The sequence below is a fragment of the Hyalella azteca genome, unplaced genomic scaffold (genome assembly GCF_000764305.2).
Source record: "Hyalella azteca isolate HAZT.00-mixed unplaced genomic scaffold, Hazt_2.0.2 contig16722, whole genome shotgun sequence".
Lineage (NCBI taxonomy): Eukaryota > Metazoa > Arthropoda > Malacostraca > Amphipoda > Hyalellidae > Hyalella > Hyalella azteca.
The window spans coordinates 14,139-31,692 of NW_025946531.1; the positions used below are offsets into that span (position 1 = coordinate 14,139).

General features: G+C 40.1%; 1 protein-coding gene across 1 annotated transcript in view; it reads right to left on the reverse strand.

Moving 5' to 3' along the window:
* Positions 1-4,500: 4,500 nt before the first annotated feature.
* Positions 4,501-17,554, reverse strand: part of LOC108678398 (unconventional myosin-Ie) — a 41,153-nt gene continuing 28,099 nt past the window's right edge. Inside the window, exons 7-21 of the mRNA XM_047885020.1 lie at positions 17,102-17,230; positions 15,974-16,170; positions 15,616-15,801; positions 13,806-13,973; positions 13,076-13,207; positions 12,159-12,380; positions 11,237-11,455; positions 10,625-10,719; positions 10,192-10,320; positions 9,526-9,721; positions 8,929-9,089; positions 7,700-7,857; positions 6,957-7,446; positions 6,196-6,263; positions 4,501-5,789 (exon numbers count right to left, since the gene is read on the reverse strand). Coding sequence (XP_047740976.1) covers positions 5,713-5,789; positions 6,196-6,263; positions 6,957-7,446; positions 7,700-7,857; positions 8,929-9,089; positions 9,526-9,721; positions 10,192-10,320; positions 10,625-10,719; positions 11,237-11,455; positions 12,159-12,380; positions 13,076-13,207; positions 13,806-13,973; positions 15,616-15,801; positions 15,974-16,170; positions 17,102-17,230 — 2,627 coding nt within the window. The 3' untranslated portion in view covers positions 4,501-5,712. The remainder of the gene's footprint in view (positions 5,790-6,195; positions 6,264-6,956; positions 7,447-7,699; positions 7,858-8,928; positions 9,090-9,525; positions 9,722-10,191; positions 10,321-10,624; positions 10,720-11,236; positions 11,456-12,158; positions 12,381-13,075; positions 13,208-13,805; positions 13,974-15,615; positions 15,802-15,973; positions 16,171-17,101; positions 17,231-17,554) is intronic.

Here is a 17,554-nt window from a genome sequence, read left to right on the forward strand (position 1 = left end):
CTTAGCCCAATTCATTATTTGCCATGTGCAAATCTATGTTCATCATCCAACAGTCTTGTCCTTTAAAGTTATTGATTTTTGTGCGATTTATGATTATTCGTATTAATTTTATCAGTAATTGTTAATTATTTGAAATTTAATTCATAACAACTGAAGGCTTACTTGCAGCTGAGCACCTTTAATTTGTATAATCGCTGCGTTGATGGTTAGATTTTAACCGTGCAGCGTAAGGTTAAGATTTTCTTTGAGTTATACTCAGTGACTCGACACAGTCGTCGCCGTGCAGCAACGTTACTTATGCCGATCCTAGAACGTTGCTAACTTCTCAGCCTGACGTGTCGAGGGATTTGTCATATTTATTACTTAGTTCGCTTATTCTTTATGTTGAGGTTGAAAAAGTGTGTAAGTTGAGGTTGAAGTGTGTTCAAGGTGGCTCGATGAAGAGTGATTTTAGTGATTTGAAAGAATGTTACAGTGTGGTGAAAGAATCGTGTTTTATTGGAGTGAAAGAATCTTATTTTCATTGGGATAAAAGTAGCGTGTTCAAGGTTGAAGAAACCGAATTTTTCGTTTGTTCAGATTTTAGAGCAACTATCAAGTGATACATTGATTATACGTGTACGGCACGTTATCGTCTTATCAGTGTGTTCTAAGATGATTTCACTAAAATTTCTTATTACGTATATTTTCACCAGTATTTACATGGGAAAGTTGTAAGCTTGTAGCCTCATTTTCAAACACTCTAAAGTAATGCTTAATTAGATTGTGATTAACCGCAATCCATCTCAATTTCTATTGTATATTGGGCCGGGAGTTCTGTCGCCTGTCTTGTTTTGTCAGAAGTTCTGTAGGATTTGGCGATCAGTGGAGCGGTGTTTCTGAACGCCCCAGGCCAGAACCCGCAGTGCTTGACTTTCTGCTTTGGTGTTGTCATGTAGGCAAAATTCTCTGTATTTCTATTCTCTCTCTTCGTGCTGGCGGCCGATGACTCGTCAGACGCGTCGTATTAACGACTTCTTATATGCGAGTGCCTCAGTTTCTGTTTACTTGTTTCATATCTGCGAATACGAAACGCAAACGCATTTCCTCTCGTGACGGCTTCGTTGTGCTCGCCTCCAGCGGACGAGACCATTTCCCATGTATGATAGATGAATAATTTTGGATTTTGAATTGTTATGAGCAAGGAGCGTTTGGACCATTTTTACTAATAGCATTTTACTACCTGATAGCATTTTTTATTTATCAGTGAAACTCCACCATTTGCTTTTGGGACCAAGTTGGTGATATTATCCTATCTCTTGGTGATATCTTAATTGCGTTTCCGCCATTACCTATTGGTATGTGCACATTTTGTGAATTTCTCTATTTTCCCTGCGTTGGACTCGGCGAACAGTAATTTTAATCTACAAATCTCTTTCTTAGCATTATCTCAGAATCTCCTTCGGAGTCCCGCTATTTTACTCACTATCACAAAGACAAGGCAAATCTAAATTAGAACCTTGAATGTGAAGAGGAAACTTGTCTTAGTGCTTTTTGCATTTACTAGTTTGTATTACGTTCAATTTGATTTTATAATTGTGCGTTCCTTTGTTTTTTTTACATTTATAATTTCATCAATTAGTTTTTGTCTCGATCTTTTTTTTGCCATAGATTTCTTCGGAATTTACATCAGATGAGGATTAATCACTCACTTTATGTGTCTCGGTGTATTTAAATGAATTGTGTATGCGTACGGTAGTATCCGATGCCTCGGCAGAAACTGTAGCATTCAATATTTATTAAGTTTATTGTCGCCGTACTGATTTAAACTGTTTATTGCAAGAGTTGGAAAACGTCTTGGAATCCCAGTTACCTCCATACTTCCGACTCGGTATTCTATAGTTCTTGTATGGTCCGCTTTTATTGTGGCGCTCGAGACCTGATCGCCATCGAGCCGTAGTGTCAAAACTCGCTCATGTACACGCAGCGGCCTAAGTACACGCAGCGGCCTAAGTACACGCAGCGGCCTAAGTACACGCAGCGGCCTAAGTACAAATGTTTTTTTACGTTTATAATTTCATTAATTCGTCATAGTTTTGTATTTTTTGTCTCGATCTTTTTGTTGCCATAGATTTCTTCGGAATTTACATCCAACATCAGATGAGGAATAATCACTCACTTCATGTGTCTCGATTTATTAAAATGGATTGTGTTTTCGTAGTATCCGATGACTCGGCGGAAATAATAACATTCAATATTTATTAAGTTTATTATCGCCGTACTGATTTAATCTATTTATTGCAATAGTTGTAAAACGTCTTGGAATCCCAGTTACCTCCATACTGGCGACTCCGTATTCTATAATTCTTGTATGGTCCGTGTGGCGCTTGAGACTTGATCGCCATCGAGCCGTGCTGTCAAAAGTCGCTTATGTACATGTAGCGGTCTAAGTACACGTAGCGGCCTGAGTACACGCAGCGACCTAAGTACACGCAGCGACCTAAGTACACTCAGCGGTCTAAGTGCACGCAGCGACCTAAGTACACTCAGCGGTCTAAGTACACGCAGCGACCTAAGTACACTCAGCGACCTAAGTACACTCAGCGGTCTAAGTACACGCAGCGGTCTAAGTACACGCAGCGGCCTAAGTACACTCAGCGGTCTAAGTACACTCAGCGGTCTAAGTACACGCAGCGGCCTGAGTACACCCAGCGACCTAAGTACACTCAGCGGTCTAAGTACACTCAGCGGCCAATTTCGTGTCTATCATTAGTTTGTTTACCTTGAAAAACGGTCAGTTATTGGCTACGGAGTTACGAAATCATTACAATTTTTGATGGTACAGCTCCTCACACATAAGTTATGCCGCTGTATTGCTTGCGTCTGAATAATGATAGGTGAAAAATGTCGCTGTTCAGAGTGCGTTTTTTCGATAGAAGTTCTTCGTCAGAAATTCTTGGTAAAGCGAATTAAGAAGCTAGTATCCAGATAACGTCTTAAGGTTCTACTGGATTTGTTAATAATCTCATATTTATGTTATTTATTATTGTACTGCACTACAGAAAATTGTTCAAATTATGTTGTTACGTTGCTAGCAAAGTTACATTGTTGAATATTCCATGTCAAGATTCTGAGCCCTCCATAGGCTTTTTTAGAGCTTTGTAATAGTCTAAATTGACTCGCCGTTATTTTTCCATGTAGGTACACAAATGAATAGTTCGAAGCAATTCATTATTTTCAATTATTTTTTTTCTATTTTTTCTATTATTGAAATTTGCTCTCTAACACGCGTAGTCTGATTAGCGCTTCTCTGCGATATTTTGTTTCATTGCACTCAGGAAAATTAGAAAACTTTGTCTAAAAAGTGATGCACTTCTTGTCTCAATGTGTGGGCCATCCTGACCCAGTTTGGACCGGAAAAAGGACATCGGTGCTACATGTAGAAAGTGTGTCATTATTTGATCAATATAACCCTTACATTCTTCTGAGTGTACCTTGCTCTACGAAGCCCAGTTTTTTCGTCTGCTTTTTGAAACGCTTCTCACTCATGGCTTGCAACCAAACAAGCATTTTGCAGTCTGTGTTTGCTGTGAGGTTTCTTTTCCTCTTTTTTTCTTGTTCTTAGATACCACCGCTTTTATTTCTTCTGAAGGTTATGTCTTGATCGAATTTCCGAGGTCATTTAGTATAATATTAATCGATGTAATACGTGTGAAGCGCTTCACTACGTATCGCGTTAATTACTGAGGAATGATCTTGGGTGCTGCAATGAGTCGTAACTTTGGGACTTGATTTGATTCTTTAATTTGTGGGATAGTGTTGCAAGATGCGTTGCAGTTGACGGTTAGAACCTCATTATTTTAATATAATGAGTGATAAAATGTCACTTGAGTATAAAACTGAACTAGTTGAATGAAACAAATGTAGGGTATGAAAAGACTATTGTCTTCACTGGGTAATTGGCTTTTACGTTTTTGGTGATGTCATGCGACGTACTAGACGAGCGACATTTTATGCTTGCAAGCGCAGTTTATTCTCTCGTAGTTATCTTCATTAATGTTCTTTGAGAGTTTAATATATATTGTTAAGGATCCAGTAAGAATGTTTGTTGCCACTCAATGTAATTATTGTTTAAATTATAAAGTGTTCTGAAGAATAGTGTTAAAGAGATAAGATTTTTATAAACTTGCTTATTGACCTTTTCAATAGTGATGAACGTTTTGTTCGATTTTCAGCTTCCTGGGAAGAAGCTGCGACAAAACGATTGCTATTCATCAGGAAAATTCTCTGAAAAGTTTCGAAATAGGCTCAGGAATTTTGATAGAACTTCGGACAAATTGGGTGCAGTACAAACATGCCATCACTTGGACTAAATTTATCGGGATTGATTTCAGAATTTGTCAGTACGAATATTTTCCCTACGACGCCAGACAAATACTATGCATAGTTCGAAATTAAACCGTCCGGAGTTGATAACAATCTAAATTAGATGCATACAAATTTGGCAATAAAATTATTTCAATAAATCATGACACATTTATTTCAAGCACTAATAAATGACGCATCAATTCAAGGTAGGAATGCGATGAACTTGACAGCTTTTAGGACATTAGTGAACTTTTCACAGTAAATAGATCTTTTCTTCAAATGGGCATCGAAGCTTGGAAGAACTCACCTCGAAACTATGTTCTTACTTTCAAGCAATAAAATATTTAAAATATCTGAAGAAAAGCCACGACATTAGTATATGTAAGAGTAAATTTGCCGGTAATTTGCCAGTCTCGATCATCCGTGACTTCATTGTTATTATTAAACAATTAGTAATCTGAGAATTTTCATCCGACAGACTAAGCGACACCAAGCAATATTACATAACAAAAATTATTAGACATGTGAAAATATTATGAAGCTGGCATCGCAAACAACAGATTCAACAAGAAGAGGTCATTGAAAATGAAAGGATTCGATGTAGTTCAAAACTGCACCAAAAAAAATGCATGGGTCATGTTGCCCAAATAATGACAGGCTTTCTTACCCACACCAACAGTAGAGAGTAGACGTAGCACTGATACGTCGTCCCATTGCCGGGCCCAACTGGGTCAGGAAAGTCCATCGTTATTAGGACAATGTCACACTCATTTTTCTCAGAGTTCAGTCTTTTCACTTCAGTTAAGCACTTCACAGAAGCTGTTACAGCAGAGCGTTAACTAGCATTTGTTTAACTTCAACTAACAACGAGGGATCGTTCGGCTGAAGTTCACTTAAATGGAGTTTCTTTTTATTACTAACTTTCATAAAAATTTCATAAAATACACAACTTTCAACAGTATTTTTTAGCAAAATTCGGAAAATGTTACACAAAGGCAGGCATTAGAAAACGCTGTTAGTTCTTCATTCACTAAGAGAACATGAGAGCGGTTGACTAGGTTTGTTCGTAGGACGCCTTCCTGTCAATCACTTAAGATTTTTAATAAATTCTCCCACAATCTTGTGTTTCAACTGGAATTTACACCAGGAATCAACCATTTACACTAGAAATCAACCATCATAGACCACTCCTAATGCATTAAACTTTGTACATGGAAAGCTATTAAAGTTTGTAAAAAAACTTAAACCAAGTCACAGAAGCTGAAATAAAAATCGAGACACGAGCTAAGGGTCTCACTTATAAAATGTCTAGGCTGAATTATAGGGTAATTTGCTTAATTTTAACTAAGTAATTAGGTTAGAATTTCATATTTTTTCAACATAGTTTCCGGGCGCGAAGCCTTCCTTCCCTTTGTATCGACACGTCCACCATCCTGTGGGGTCTGTGAAAAAGAAAACTTTTATCAGATCCTTTTATTTCAGAGCAGACGAAGATAATTTAATATAATACGGATGAACACTTGATTTTCTTTAAAACTATTATGTGTTCATGGGTGAGCATTGATATCTTTTCATAAGTACATAGAATGCTGGTCAATAACAATAATTGTCAACAGCTAATAAATTATAGTACTAATTAATTATCGCATGAAGAACCTAATTAATGTACGAATAATTAATTTATTTTTTGCTTCGCCAATAAATCAGGAAATTATAGCAAAAAAGCGAACGAGTGTCTCGCTTTAATTTACTCTTGGATTCGATTAAAAGATTGACAGAAAAAATGTCGAGGATCTTTGCAATTTTTCAAAAGAAAAAACGAAAATGTAAAAGGGAAAAAATACGCACCTATTTTGACGAGGTCCAGCACATCGCCCGCCTTGAAGGAAAGCTCGTCCGTGTCTCGGGCGTCGTAGCTGAAACAGAGAATGAAATTGTACATAATTCAACTCTTAACTTATCAATAAATCGTAAGTTACGACATTCCTTATAAAAAAACTTAAACCAAGTCACAGTTTTGCATAAGTCACAGTTTTGCTAAAAAATACTGTTTGATGAAAATTCTATCAACATTTCCACAACCGCTGACATTACGTCGCGAATTTAAAATCAAACGCTGTAAGCAACTTTTTTCACATTTGGTAACACCTAAAATTTTTTACTTTTTAAAAAATTTCAAATGTTAAATAGATTTGTCTATACAATGTTTCAAACATTCATTTAGCATAATACTCTTAAGAAGAAAAGAGATGCAACTCAAAACTAAGTCTTCATGTTCTCACGTAATAAGAGCTTTAAACAATAGAAGTCAAATAACCGTTAAGAAAATTCAGGTAAAAATAACGTATTAACAACATATATAGAAATCTCATGTAAAAAATAACCAAAATCTTGTATAACCAATACAAGTCAAAGCCTCGTATAAAAATACCGGCCGAAGCAACTATTTAGTCAATTCAGGTCAAAATAACAACATATTAACAATATAATCTTAAGTCTCAAATAAACAATATAAATCAAAATCTCGTATAAACAATAGAAGTCAAAATAATTGAATAACAAGTACAAACAATCCCCAATGACTGCAACATCCCCACCAGACTACTCACTCGTACAGAGCCTTGACTTTGGGGATGACAGGCTTAGGTTTGAGAGGTTGGGCGGGGCGCGCCCTTGGGGCAATGGACGGTTGGTTTTCAGGGGCAGGACCTTCGGGAGGCGGGGGTCGGTTGCCGCCCGGTTGAGAACCACCACGGTTAGCCACGGGTGTTAGAGTCGGCATTCTAAAACCTCCGGCTGAGGCCTTTGCGGTACTTGTCTCCCGCTGACTAGAAACTTTAGACTGGTTACTCACAGAATTGTTATTGGGAACTTGTGGTTGGAACTTGTTGTTGTTAGTGCTGTATGTCGGCGCTTTGGAGTGAATGTTGTTGTTATTATTATTGGTTGTGGGCCTATTGTTGAACGAAGGAGGCTTGGAATGTACGGCATTAGAGTTATTGCTAACACGCGTATTGGGAACACTTCTTCGAGGCTGGCTTTCCCTAAAGCGCGCGGCGAGCACTCGTACTTCCGGGTCCACAAGAGCAACGGAAGGTTCTGCAAAATAAAAGCACAGTCAGCGGTTGCCTCAGACAAAGATCCTGTTAACGATTGCCTTCGTGAAAGATCCAATCAACGATTGCATCAAATATTTCTTCTACTGACGGAAACTCAGGTTACCAATCATTTAGATATGAATAGCGTTAACGACTACAATGTATCCGCATACAAATAATTCATTAAGCTCATCAGAATACAATAGCATTTAAATTAAATTGATTAATTTAAAGATATTTCTACTAGCACTTACTGGAGTTAGGGGGAAGGCCTTTGGCAATGGATACGGTAAGAGTGGACGTGGCCAGATTGCTCTTCAGTTCACACTGTTCGCCCGCACCGCTGTTGTTGAAGACAATTTTTCGGGTGCCTCCACCGCCCCAGCCTGTCTTGCGCACGTTGTAGCTCAGGCTGTTGATATCATACCGCAGATTTAATAACATAATACCGGAAGAATGTGCATCCCTACAAAAATGTGGAATGTTGTATTACTAAAACGACACAAAAGCATTCAAGAGTCGAGCAACACTTTCTTCAATTCAAACAACTTTGTTATATCCCAAAAAAATTTAATGTTTCAATATTCACAATCGAAGATTGTGAAAATTGATGTTATTCAAAGGTATACGGATTTCCCGCTACTCTTAGCGAGACCGCAAGAAGGACTGTTGTAGTAATAATCCACAGGCGATCGCAGTTTTGATGAACAACACCACTCAGAAATAAATCTACTGGCGGCTATAAAGGATTTGAAGAATGCTGGAAATAACTCCAGTTAGCCATAACAAGAAGAAAACATAACACACGCCATCTTCAATGCCCCCAAACCAGTCTGACATACACGAGTACAATATTGAATGACTACCGATATGTTTTCCTGCGGCTTATAACTGTTCACCTTGACTTTTCATTGAAAAATTGCCTGTTATTCTGTAGTTACTACGGGGAATGACCATTGCAAGACACCAGTGTCCGTTGTTCCGTTAATCCAAGCCTACACGGGGCGCACATGTGGAATTGGCATTGCATCGACCCTGAGCGACCGCTGATACGCAAACCGAGGCATTTGCGAGCTAACAGAGGAAGTCACAAGTTGACAAGGGTATGCGTCCAGTGAGATGCTGATTCTAGGTCCTCAGTATCAAAAAAGTGTAGCGGATGTTGTTGGTGTGCGTTGTTAGTGCCCATCCTGGTAGTGGCGACTAGGGAGGGAAGTGATGGGTTAGTTTTTCAGCCCTCAGGGCACTGGTAGTTCCACGACCATCACTAGCTCGCTGTCACGCCAGAATCATTTTGTTTGAATTGCTCAACACCCTAGAAAAGCCAGGTACTCAAGCCAGGATGAATGGCTGAGTTGGTCATGAGCGGAGCTTTCCGGAAAAACTTGTCCTAGTTGGACTCGAAACCCGGGAGATGGAAGCAAGGGACAGAGACTCGCACCACCGCAGCTCCTTTGGCCGATGTTAGCACGTCAAGGCTGACCTGTTGGAGAAGGAGACCCGGAGCTGGGAGTGGCCTAAGGCAGTCAGGGCGCGGGACAGCACCAGCAGCAGCTCGGTCTTGAGTGGCACCTGCAGCAGCGACGAGTAGTCGTCCGTGACATGCAGCAGCAGCAGGTCGTCCTGGCAGCAGGACAACTCGATCTGCACGAAATATGTACCTTCGTCACTGACACGTAACATTGTCACTCACAAGTGGCACGTAACATTGTCACTCACACGTAACATTGTCACTCACAAGTGACACGTAACATTGTCACTCACAAGTGACACGTAACATTGTCACTCACAAGTGACACGTAACATTGTCACTCACAAGTGACACGAACAAGTGACACGTGACGATGTCAATCGCAAATTACAAGTAGAGATAGTTGGACGTTATCAAGAGCTAGATTGACATCTTCCACTAAATATTTAAAAGTTCGTTCCTCCGTCAGCCAATCAGTGATGGCTTTTCAAGCAGAAGCCACCTATCACAGACGAGAAGCCGGCCGCTAGGTGCACTTAGGCCGCTACATGTACTTGGTCGCTAAATTTACTCGGGCCATTTTCGAAATTACGGCCCCAGGCCACCCACCTCAGTAATTTTCTGAAGAGGAATCTGTCGTTTGACGGCCTCGATGAACTGTCCCTTGTAGGGCCCGGCTTTGGCTTTCTCGCGCCCTATGAGCCACATGGTGTTCTCCGTGACGATCATGTCGCGCTTCTGCGCCCGGAACTTGCGGTCGAACTTGTCCACCGTCAACGAAAACAAAACCTGCAGCAGGAAGCACTTAAGTCATAAAAAAATATAACTCAGTACTCACTGCAGTGAGTGACAGAGAGAGCATTTCTCGTCGACGAAAACGTGAAGTCACGGACGGACAGACAGACGGACAGACAGATAGACAGACAGACGGACGGACATGACGAGCACAATAGGGCATTTTTTCCATAAATGAGAAAATGCGCTAAAAAGACAAAATCTACCACAGAAAGAACGTCAGTTTCTATTCATCGAGATTCACTACTTAATTTAGATTTGAAAACATACATTATCGTTGATGAATTTCAAAATAAATGGCTCGTGATATACTTGGTATCCATAGCCTGGACATTTTTGTGTACCTACCAAACATACATTTTGATTAGTTTAATATCAAGAACTTAAAACCACACTAAACTCCCACTCGGCCTCCCTCAGCTCCCCAACCCTGCCAGCCTCCCTCAGCTCCCCAACCCTGCCAGCCTCCCTCAATTGTGGAGGCCAGGCTTGAGCAGCACCCCCAGGTAGTCCCCGTAGTGGTTCCTGTTGAGGCTGCAGCGGCGCCGCTCCTTCTCCCCCTGCAGCATCGCCGCGGCCGCCTCCTTCTCGCACTGCTGCCGCTTCTTGCTGTATAATAACGCCGGATAACAAGGACGTATAATAATGCTGTATAATAATGCTGTATAATAATGCTGTATAACAATGCCGGATAAGAATGACGTATAATAATGCTGTATAACAATGACGTATAATAACGCCGTATAATAAGTAACACGAATTTTTATATATTTTTGTACCCTTATTCAGAATTAGTTTTCAAGCTTATTCGTAAGTCGTATTCGTAATTTCGTAATTCGTATTCGCAACACTGAGATGAGGGTTCGTAAGTCGTATTCGTAATTCGTATTCGTAACACTGAGATGAGGGTTACCTGAAATGTTTTTTGAAGGCAGCTTGGATGACGCGCGCGTAGTGGTCGAACTTTCGCTCCCGCGACTCCTCCAGCATATACAGCGACTCGGGGTCCTGGGGGCAATTGGTCATGGCATCAATAAAACTAATTCACTGTATCAATAAAACTAATTAATACAAGTAAAAACAAGATTGAATAACTCCAAATGCTTGATTTGTTATGTCTAGATGGTAAAACTATTGACGTATGGTAAAACTATGCATACTTGGACTCTGGTTAGATATTTAGGAGTCGGAAAGAGTGTTATAATATTGGCTATGGATCGCTTATGCGTTTGCCAACATTCGTCTACTGATACGTATAATAGATTATTTTGATTTAGATGTCGCATGATGCACATAATTCCGCTATTGGGCGCTACTTATACCTGAACGTTATTGGTACCTTTATATATTCATGAACGTTATTGGTACCTTTATATGGTATTCATGAACGTTATTGGTTCCTTTATATGGTATTCATGAACGTTATTGGTTCCTTTATATGGTATTCATGAACGTTATTGGTTCCTTTATATGGTATTCATGAACATTACTGGTACTTTTATATATTCATGAACGTTATTGGTACCTTTATGAAGAGCTTGGTCTTGCCGAGCTGGTACTGCGTGTGGTCCATGTTAACATGACGCATGATGATGGAGATGCCCTCGTGGGGGGCACCACCCCAGTGCGGCCACGTCTCCTTCGTCAGGATGGCGTAGCGCGCCAGGAACTTCTGGAAGGGGCGGCGGTAGGCGAACCCTGCGCGCTTAACTTTGATGTTCTCCTTCAGGCCGAGATATTCCACCTGCAGGGAACAATGAGCATTAAAATCCCTACACTTAACGTTGCAAAAAAATCCCTTAATTAGAAAAGAATATCGAATTTGATATCGTATCGAAGTGTACTATACAAACAAGTATGAAACTAAAATTTAATGAACGCATTAGTCAAGCGTCGATACTTTCAATTAAAATCAAAGCCATCAAGAGGCTTATAAATATTTTTTTCTATACGACGTTCCGGTAAAAAAAATCACCCAATTAGGTTACCACACAAGCAAGTATGAAAGTAAAATTTAATGAACGCCTCAGTCAAGCGTCAATGCTTTCAAATAAGCCAAAGCCATTAAACGGTCCATAAAATTTTTTATTTCTTGCCGACGTTCCGTTATCTATCACGGTGACATCTTGTGCGCTCATCAGGCACGGCTAATCGGCTTGATACGGCTGATGCCTAAAGTCATTAAAATCTTCATTAAGCGAGAGAAAATAGCCCCTATCTATATTTCTAGGACTACGGTCATACGGCCACTAAAGCGCAGTGGTAGTGACACGAGAAAAGAGGACTTAGCCGCGTGTTCAATCTTTTTCGAGCTTTGTCTCAAGAGGGCGGCGCTTGGTAGCCGTCGAGGGTGGTGCATCAGTACGGGCTTGGGTAATGCCCCAAAACGAACTCCGAGTGCGTGTTACCTAAGAGATTTTAAGGTCCTAACGCCAGCGATAACGCACCTGATGCCTGACTCTGTCGTGATCCCAGTCCCTGGGTTTCTTGGTCTCGTTGGGTTTGATGCATCGTATGTAGTGTGGCACACACTGCATGAGGGTGCCCACTAGGGCGTTGGCCTGCGTCTTGATCTTGCTGCCCACGGTGGTGGGGCGGCTGCGGCTCATCTCTGACACGTTCTCAGGGAACAGGCTTCGGATGAACGCGTTGCTGCTCGTCTGCATCGCCTGTGCATATAAATAAAAAATTAGATCAGTACTCACTGAAGTGAGTGACAAAGAGCGCATTTTCTCGTCCGTCCGTGACGTGAAGTCATGGACGGACAGACAAAACGCGCACAATAGCGCCTTTTTTCCATAAATGAGAAAATGCGTTAATTATACTTCAAAATCACTATGTAATTAGAACAACGGACAGCAGATATCAAAGTTTTTGTACAATTATTTCAATCCGGAAACAAACTATTTCAACAAAGAAATATTCCTAACGACGCATTGCTACTGGTCGCCAGATGAAATCAAAAATCTTCTTCAGCGCACATTTGATTTTTGCCGTTATTTCATTGCAAAGTAACGAAGATAATTCTCATCAAAAGTAATTTTACTTAATGGTCAAGCAACGAAGGAAATTTCCATCAAAGGTTACTTCGATCAATCAAGTAAAGCAGGTAATTCTCATTGAGTAATTCTCGTGTTCAATTAATACGTTTAAAACACAGGCAAGTCTCACCAAAAGTGACCTCGATAATGAGTAAAGCAGGTAATTTTCATTGAGTAATTCTCATATCTGATTAATACGTTTTAAACACAGACAAGTCTCATCAAAAGTGACCTCGATAATGAGAAAAGCAGGCAATTCTCATTGAGTAATTCTCGCATTTGATTAATACGTTAAAAAGGAAGCAAGTCTCATCAAAAGTGACCTCGATAATGTCGACGTTGAGAACATCTCTGTTCTTCTCACAGAATCCCTCGACGTGGTAGGACACAGAGCCCGCGTAGTGCTTGATGGTGAAGCCGTCCTTGAAGGCGGAGTAGTGAGGGTTCGTCCGCAACTGCGGGACACAATATATTGTTTATTGAACTACTGCTAGCATATTATTACTACACTGAAATGTTGCTAGATAATATATAGCGGTGCAGTGGAGGCATGTACTTAGCTGCGGGACACAAGATATTATTACTGGACTGAATACTTGCAATATTATTGATTCTGCTTAATTCTAGTAATATTAATACTCTGCTGAATATTAACAATTTCGTTATTCAGCTGAATTCTTGCTCGGAAATATTCAGGCAGATCCACACCGACAGCGAGATTTGGGTTTTTGGTTTGTATGTCGTATTACAGATAAAAGAATTTATTTTTGAATTATGGTATGTTAAGGGAGTTATTAAAATGTTTCACGTTAGCTTTCCATGCATCTTCAGAAATGACTGTGGCCCGCATTTGAAAAAATAGCGCTAGAAAATTGGTTTTCCATCATAAGACAAAGCAACACGAGATGAAACCTAAACGTAAATGAAGCTTGCACTTGCATGTAACTTGAACTAATTAACGGACAATTAATTGTCCGGACAATTAATTAACGGACAATTATTTGTTATATTTCCACCGACGACAATATATACAAAATAATGAATAATTATGACCTGTGAGTCCATCTTGTTCCTGAAGTCGCTATCGGCGCCCTGCGACACGGCGGACATGGTGGCGCACGTGTCGTCCAGGACACACATGATGCCCACGGGACGCTTGGCCTCGATCAGCTCACACACCACCGCGTTGTTGAAGTAGTCGATGGGCTTCCACGTGATGCCCTGCACAAGAGTATGTGTTGTTACAGTGTACAGCAGTGTGTACTGTTACAGTGTACAGCAGTGTGTACTGTTACAGTGTACAGCAGCGTGGACGGAGTATTATTTATTATTCAATTGACAATCATTAGTTATATTTCCCTCACTCCCCAACTAAGGAAACTAATTAAGGTTACAGTGTACAGCAGCGTGTACTGTAACAGTGTACAGCAACATGTGCGTTTAAAGTGTACAGCAGCGTGGACTGTTATAGAATACAGCAGCGTGTACTGTTACAGTGTACAGCAACATGTGATGCGTCTTGATCTTGCTGCCCACGGTGGTGGGGCGGCTGCGGCTCATCTCTGACACGTTCTCAGGGAACAGGCTTCGGATGAACGCGTTGCTGCTTGTCTGCATCGCCTGTGAATATAAATAAAAAATTAGATCAGTAGGTACTCACTGCAGTGAGTCACAGAGAGCACATTTTCTCGTCCGTCCGTGACGTGAAGTCACGGACGGACAGACAGACGGACGGACAGACAGACGCACGGACAGACGGACGGGCATGGCGAGCACAATAGTGCATTTTTTCCATAAATGAGAAAATGCGCTAATAATACTGATGAACACGTGGTTTTCTTTAAAACTATTATGAGTTCATAGGTGAGCATCGATATCTCATGATCAGTACATAGAATGCAGGTCAAATGCAATCATTTTACTCATAACGTCTTTCAAAAACAATATTTGACAACAACTAATAAATTATAGTACTAATTAACTACTGTACTAATTATCTTATGAACAACCTAATTAATGTACTAATAATTAAGTGATTTTTCGCTTTAGCAAATGGCAATAAATCGCGATATTTAGCAAAAAAAACGATCGAATATCTCGCTTCAATTTATTCTTGGCTTCGATTAAAAGATTGACAGGAAAAATTTCGAGGATTTTTACAGTTTTTTAAAGGAAAAACGACGAAAATGAAAGAAAGGGAAAAAACTAAAATGAAAAAAGGGGAAAAACGAAAATGAAAAAAGGGAAAAGTATTCACCTATTTTGACGAGGTCCAGTACATCGCCCGCCTTGAAGGAAAGCTCGTCCGTGTCTCGGGCGTCGTAGCTGAAACAGAGAATGAAATTGTATGTACTGTTACAGTGTACAGCAACATGTAAGGTTACAGTGTACAGCATAATAAACTTTCTCAGCAGTGATAAAATATAACTCAACCAATTGAATGAATCATCGCAGTTGAACCACTCATTCATGGCAGTGTAGTCAGTCCACGGCCAATATGCCATTAGTGGCAGAAAAGCTTCCCAGCGTAAAAGTAAAATAATATAGTTTCAAACGACTGCATTTGTAACCTCCTTGCTCGTCTCAAATTTTGGTATGTACTGCACCCTCACTCACCCCCAATGTTGGCACCCACACCCTCGCTCACCCCCAATGTTGGCACCCACACCCTCGCTCACCCCCAATGTTGGCACCAGCACCCTCACTCACCCCCAATGTTGGCACCCACAATTTCGCTCACTTCGATAGTATTTCCCACAATTTCGCTCACTTCGATAGTATTTCCACACAATTTCGCTCACTTCGATAGTATTTCCACACAATTTCGCTCACTTCGATAGTATTTCCACACAATTTCGCTCACCTCTGAGGCGTATTCCTCCTGCTCGCTCTTAAGCGTGAGCTCGATGAAGATCTGCTGCAGCTTCTCGTTGACGTAGTTGATGCAGAATTGTTCGAAGCCGTTGCGGTCGAAGATCTCAAAGCCATAGATGTCCAGGATGCCGATGTTCAGATCCTTCGCTTCCGTGGCCATGGCTTTGTTCACCACCTGAAAACATTACAGACATTTAAGTGTCTGGGTGGAAAATTGTAAAGATTGCTAAAAAAATTAAATATTTTTAATTGTAACGTAATACATATTTACAATCTTGATAATATTCATTAAGAAATGAATAGAAATTTGAATATTTTAGAATTATTTTCTTTATGTATTGACTAACGGCGACGATGAACTCGAAGAGTCTGGCATATAGCCCCTTGGCCCAGGCGTCCCTGGCGAACTGCGCCTTCTCCTGGTTAAACGTGACCTCGACACGCTCCGTCCTGCCGCCCCACACGCTGTCCATGTTGCGGCTGATGAGCTTCTGGCACAGCAGCCCTGCGTCGATGCCGAGCAGGTATGCCGGGAACTCCAGGTCTGGGGGGTGGTGTGGGTAATGGTCAGTGTGGTTAATGGTCAGCGTGGTTAATGAATGGTCAGTATGGCTAATGGAATGGTCAAAATAGTTAATAGAGCGGTCGGCATGGTTAATGCAATGGTCGAAATTGTTAATGGAGTGGTCAGCATGGCTAATGGAGTGGTCTCAGCAGACCAGCGTCGATGCCGAGCAGGTATGCGGGTAGCCCTAGTTTGCGGGGCGTCAGGTGGAGGACAGCCAGTGGGATGGGTAATGATAACTAATGATTTTGAATTAATAGATGAATTTACCTATTAAATGGATTAATAAATGCGTCAGCAAGGTAAGTAAGTTGATATATGGTTACTAGAGCGGTCAGCAAGTCGACTGTATCAGTGAAGTGGAGGTCTATATTGGTTAATCAAGTGTCTGTCAAGGAGGCAAGACATATTAAAGCTTCATTATACATTGTTAAATTAAATGTATATGTTGTAATGTTAATATTCAGTTAATGAAAAATTATAACGTTGTTTAATCTAATTGAACAGATCTGGAGGAATCTAGAAAAAATGCCCTTCAAGATCTTGAGTTGAAATGAAAAATTTTAAAGCCTTTCAACCTATTCACATCTAGGGTCTCTTTTAATTATCTTACATATCAATTAGTAGAGTCACTTCACTAACATTTCTTTGACTGAAACAGCCACAATCTAGGCTCTACATATGACCGAGATAATAAATAATTTACTATTTAGTAATTTGTGAGAATAATAATTGTTAACAATCTAGGTAGTAAATTTGACTGACATAATAAATAATTTACTATTTAGTAATTTATGAAAAAAATAATGATAATAATTGTCAACAATCTAAGTTGTAAATTTGACTGAGATAATAAATAATTTACTATTTATTAATTTATGATAATAATAATAGTTAATTGGGAACTCACAGTTAGGCTCCATGACCTGAGCGTTGTTGCCCTCCTCCACGAAGGATATGTTGCTCATGTGTAGGATGGCGGCCACCACGCGTAGGATGTCCATGCGCTGCTCAGGGTGCAGGCCCATCACCTCCATAGCTGGAAAAAAATTATATTACGTATAAAAAAGCTTTACATTACATCACATATAAAAAAACCTCGACATTAAATTATATACAGTGGGGGGAAATGAATATACGTACACTTGAAAAATCGTATTTTAATGTATGTAAGTACACAAACTTAACAGGAAAAGAAATTTAAATTATGTATAGAGACGCATAGTATTCAAAAATACTATGAAAAGAAATTAAATCTCAATGCAACAAAAAACAATGCAACATGTTCACTTTTCGGGTGAAAAAAGTATTCGTACAAAACAATAAATCCGCATTATTTTAATTTAATACTTGGTTGAATACC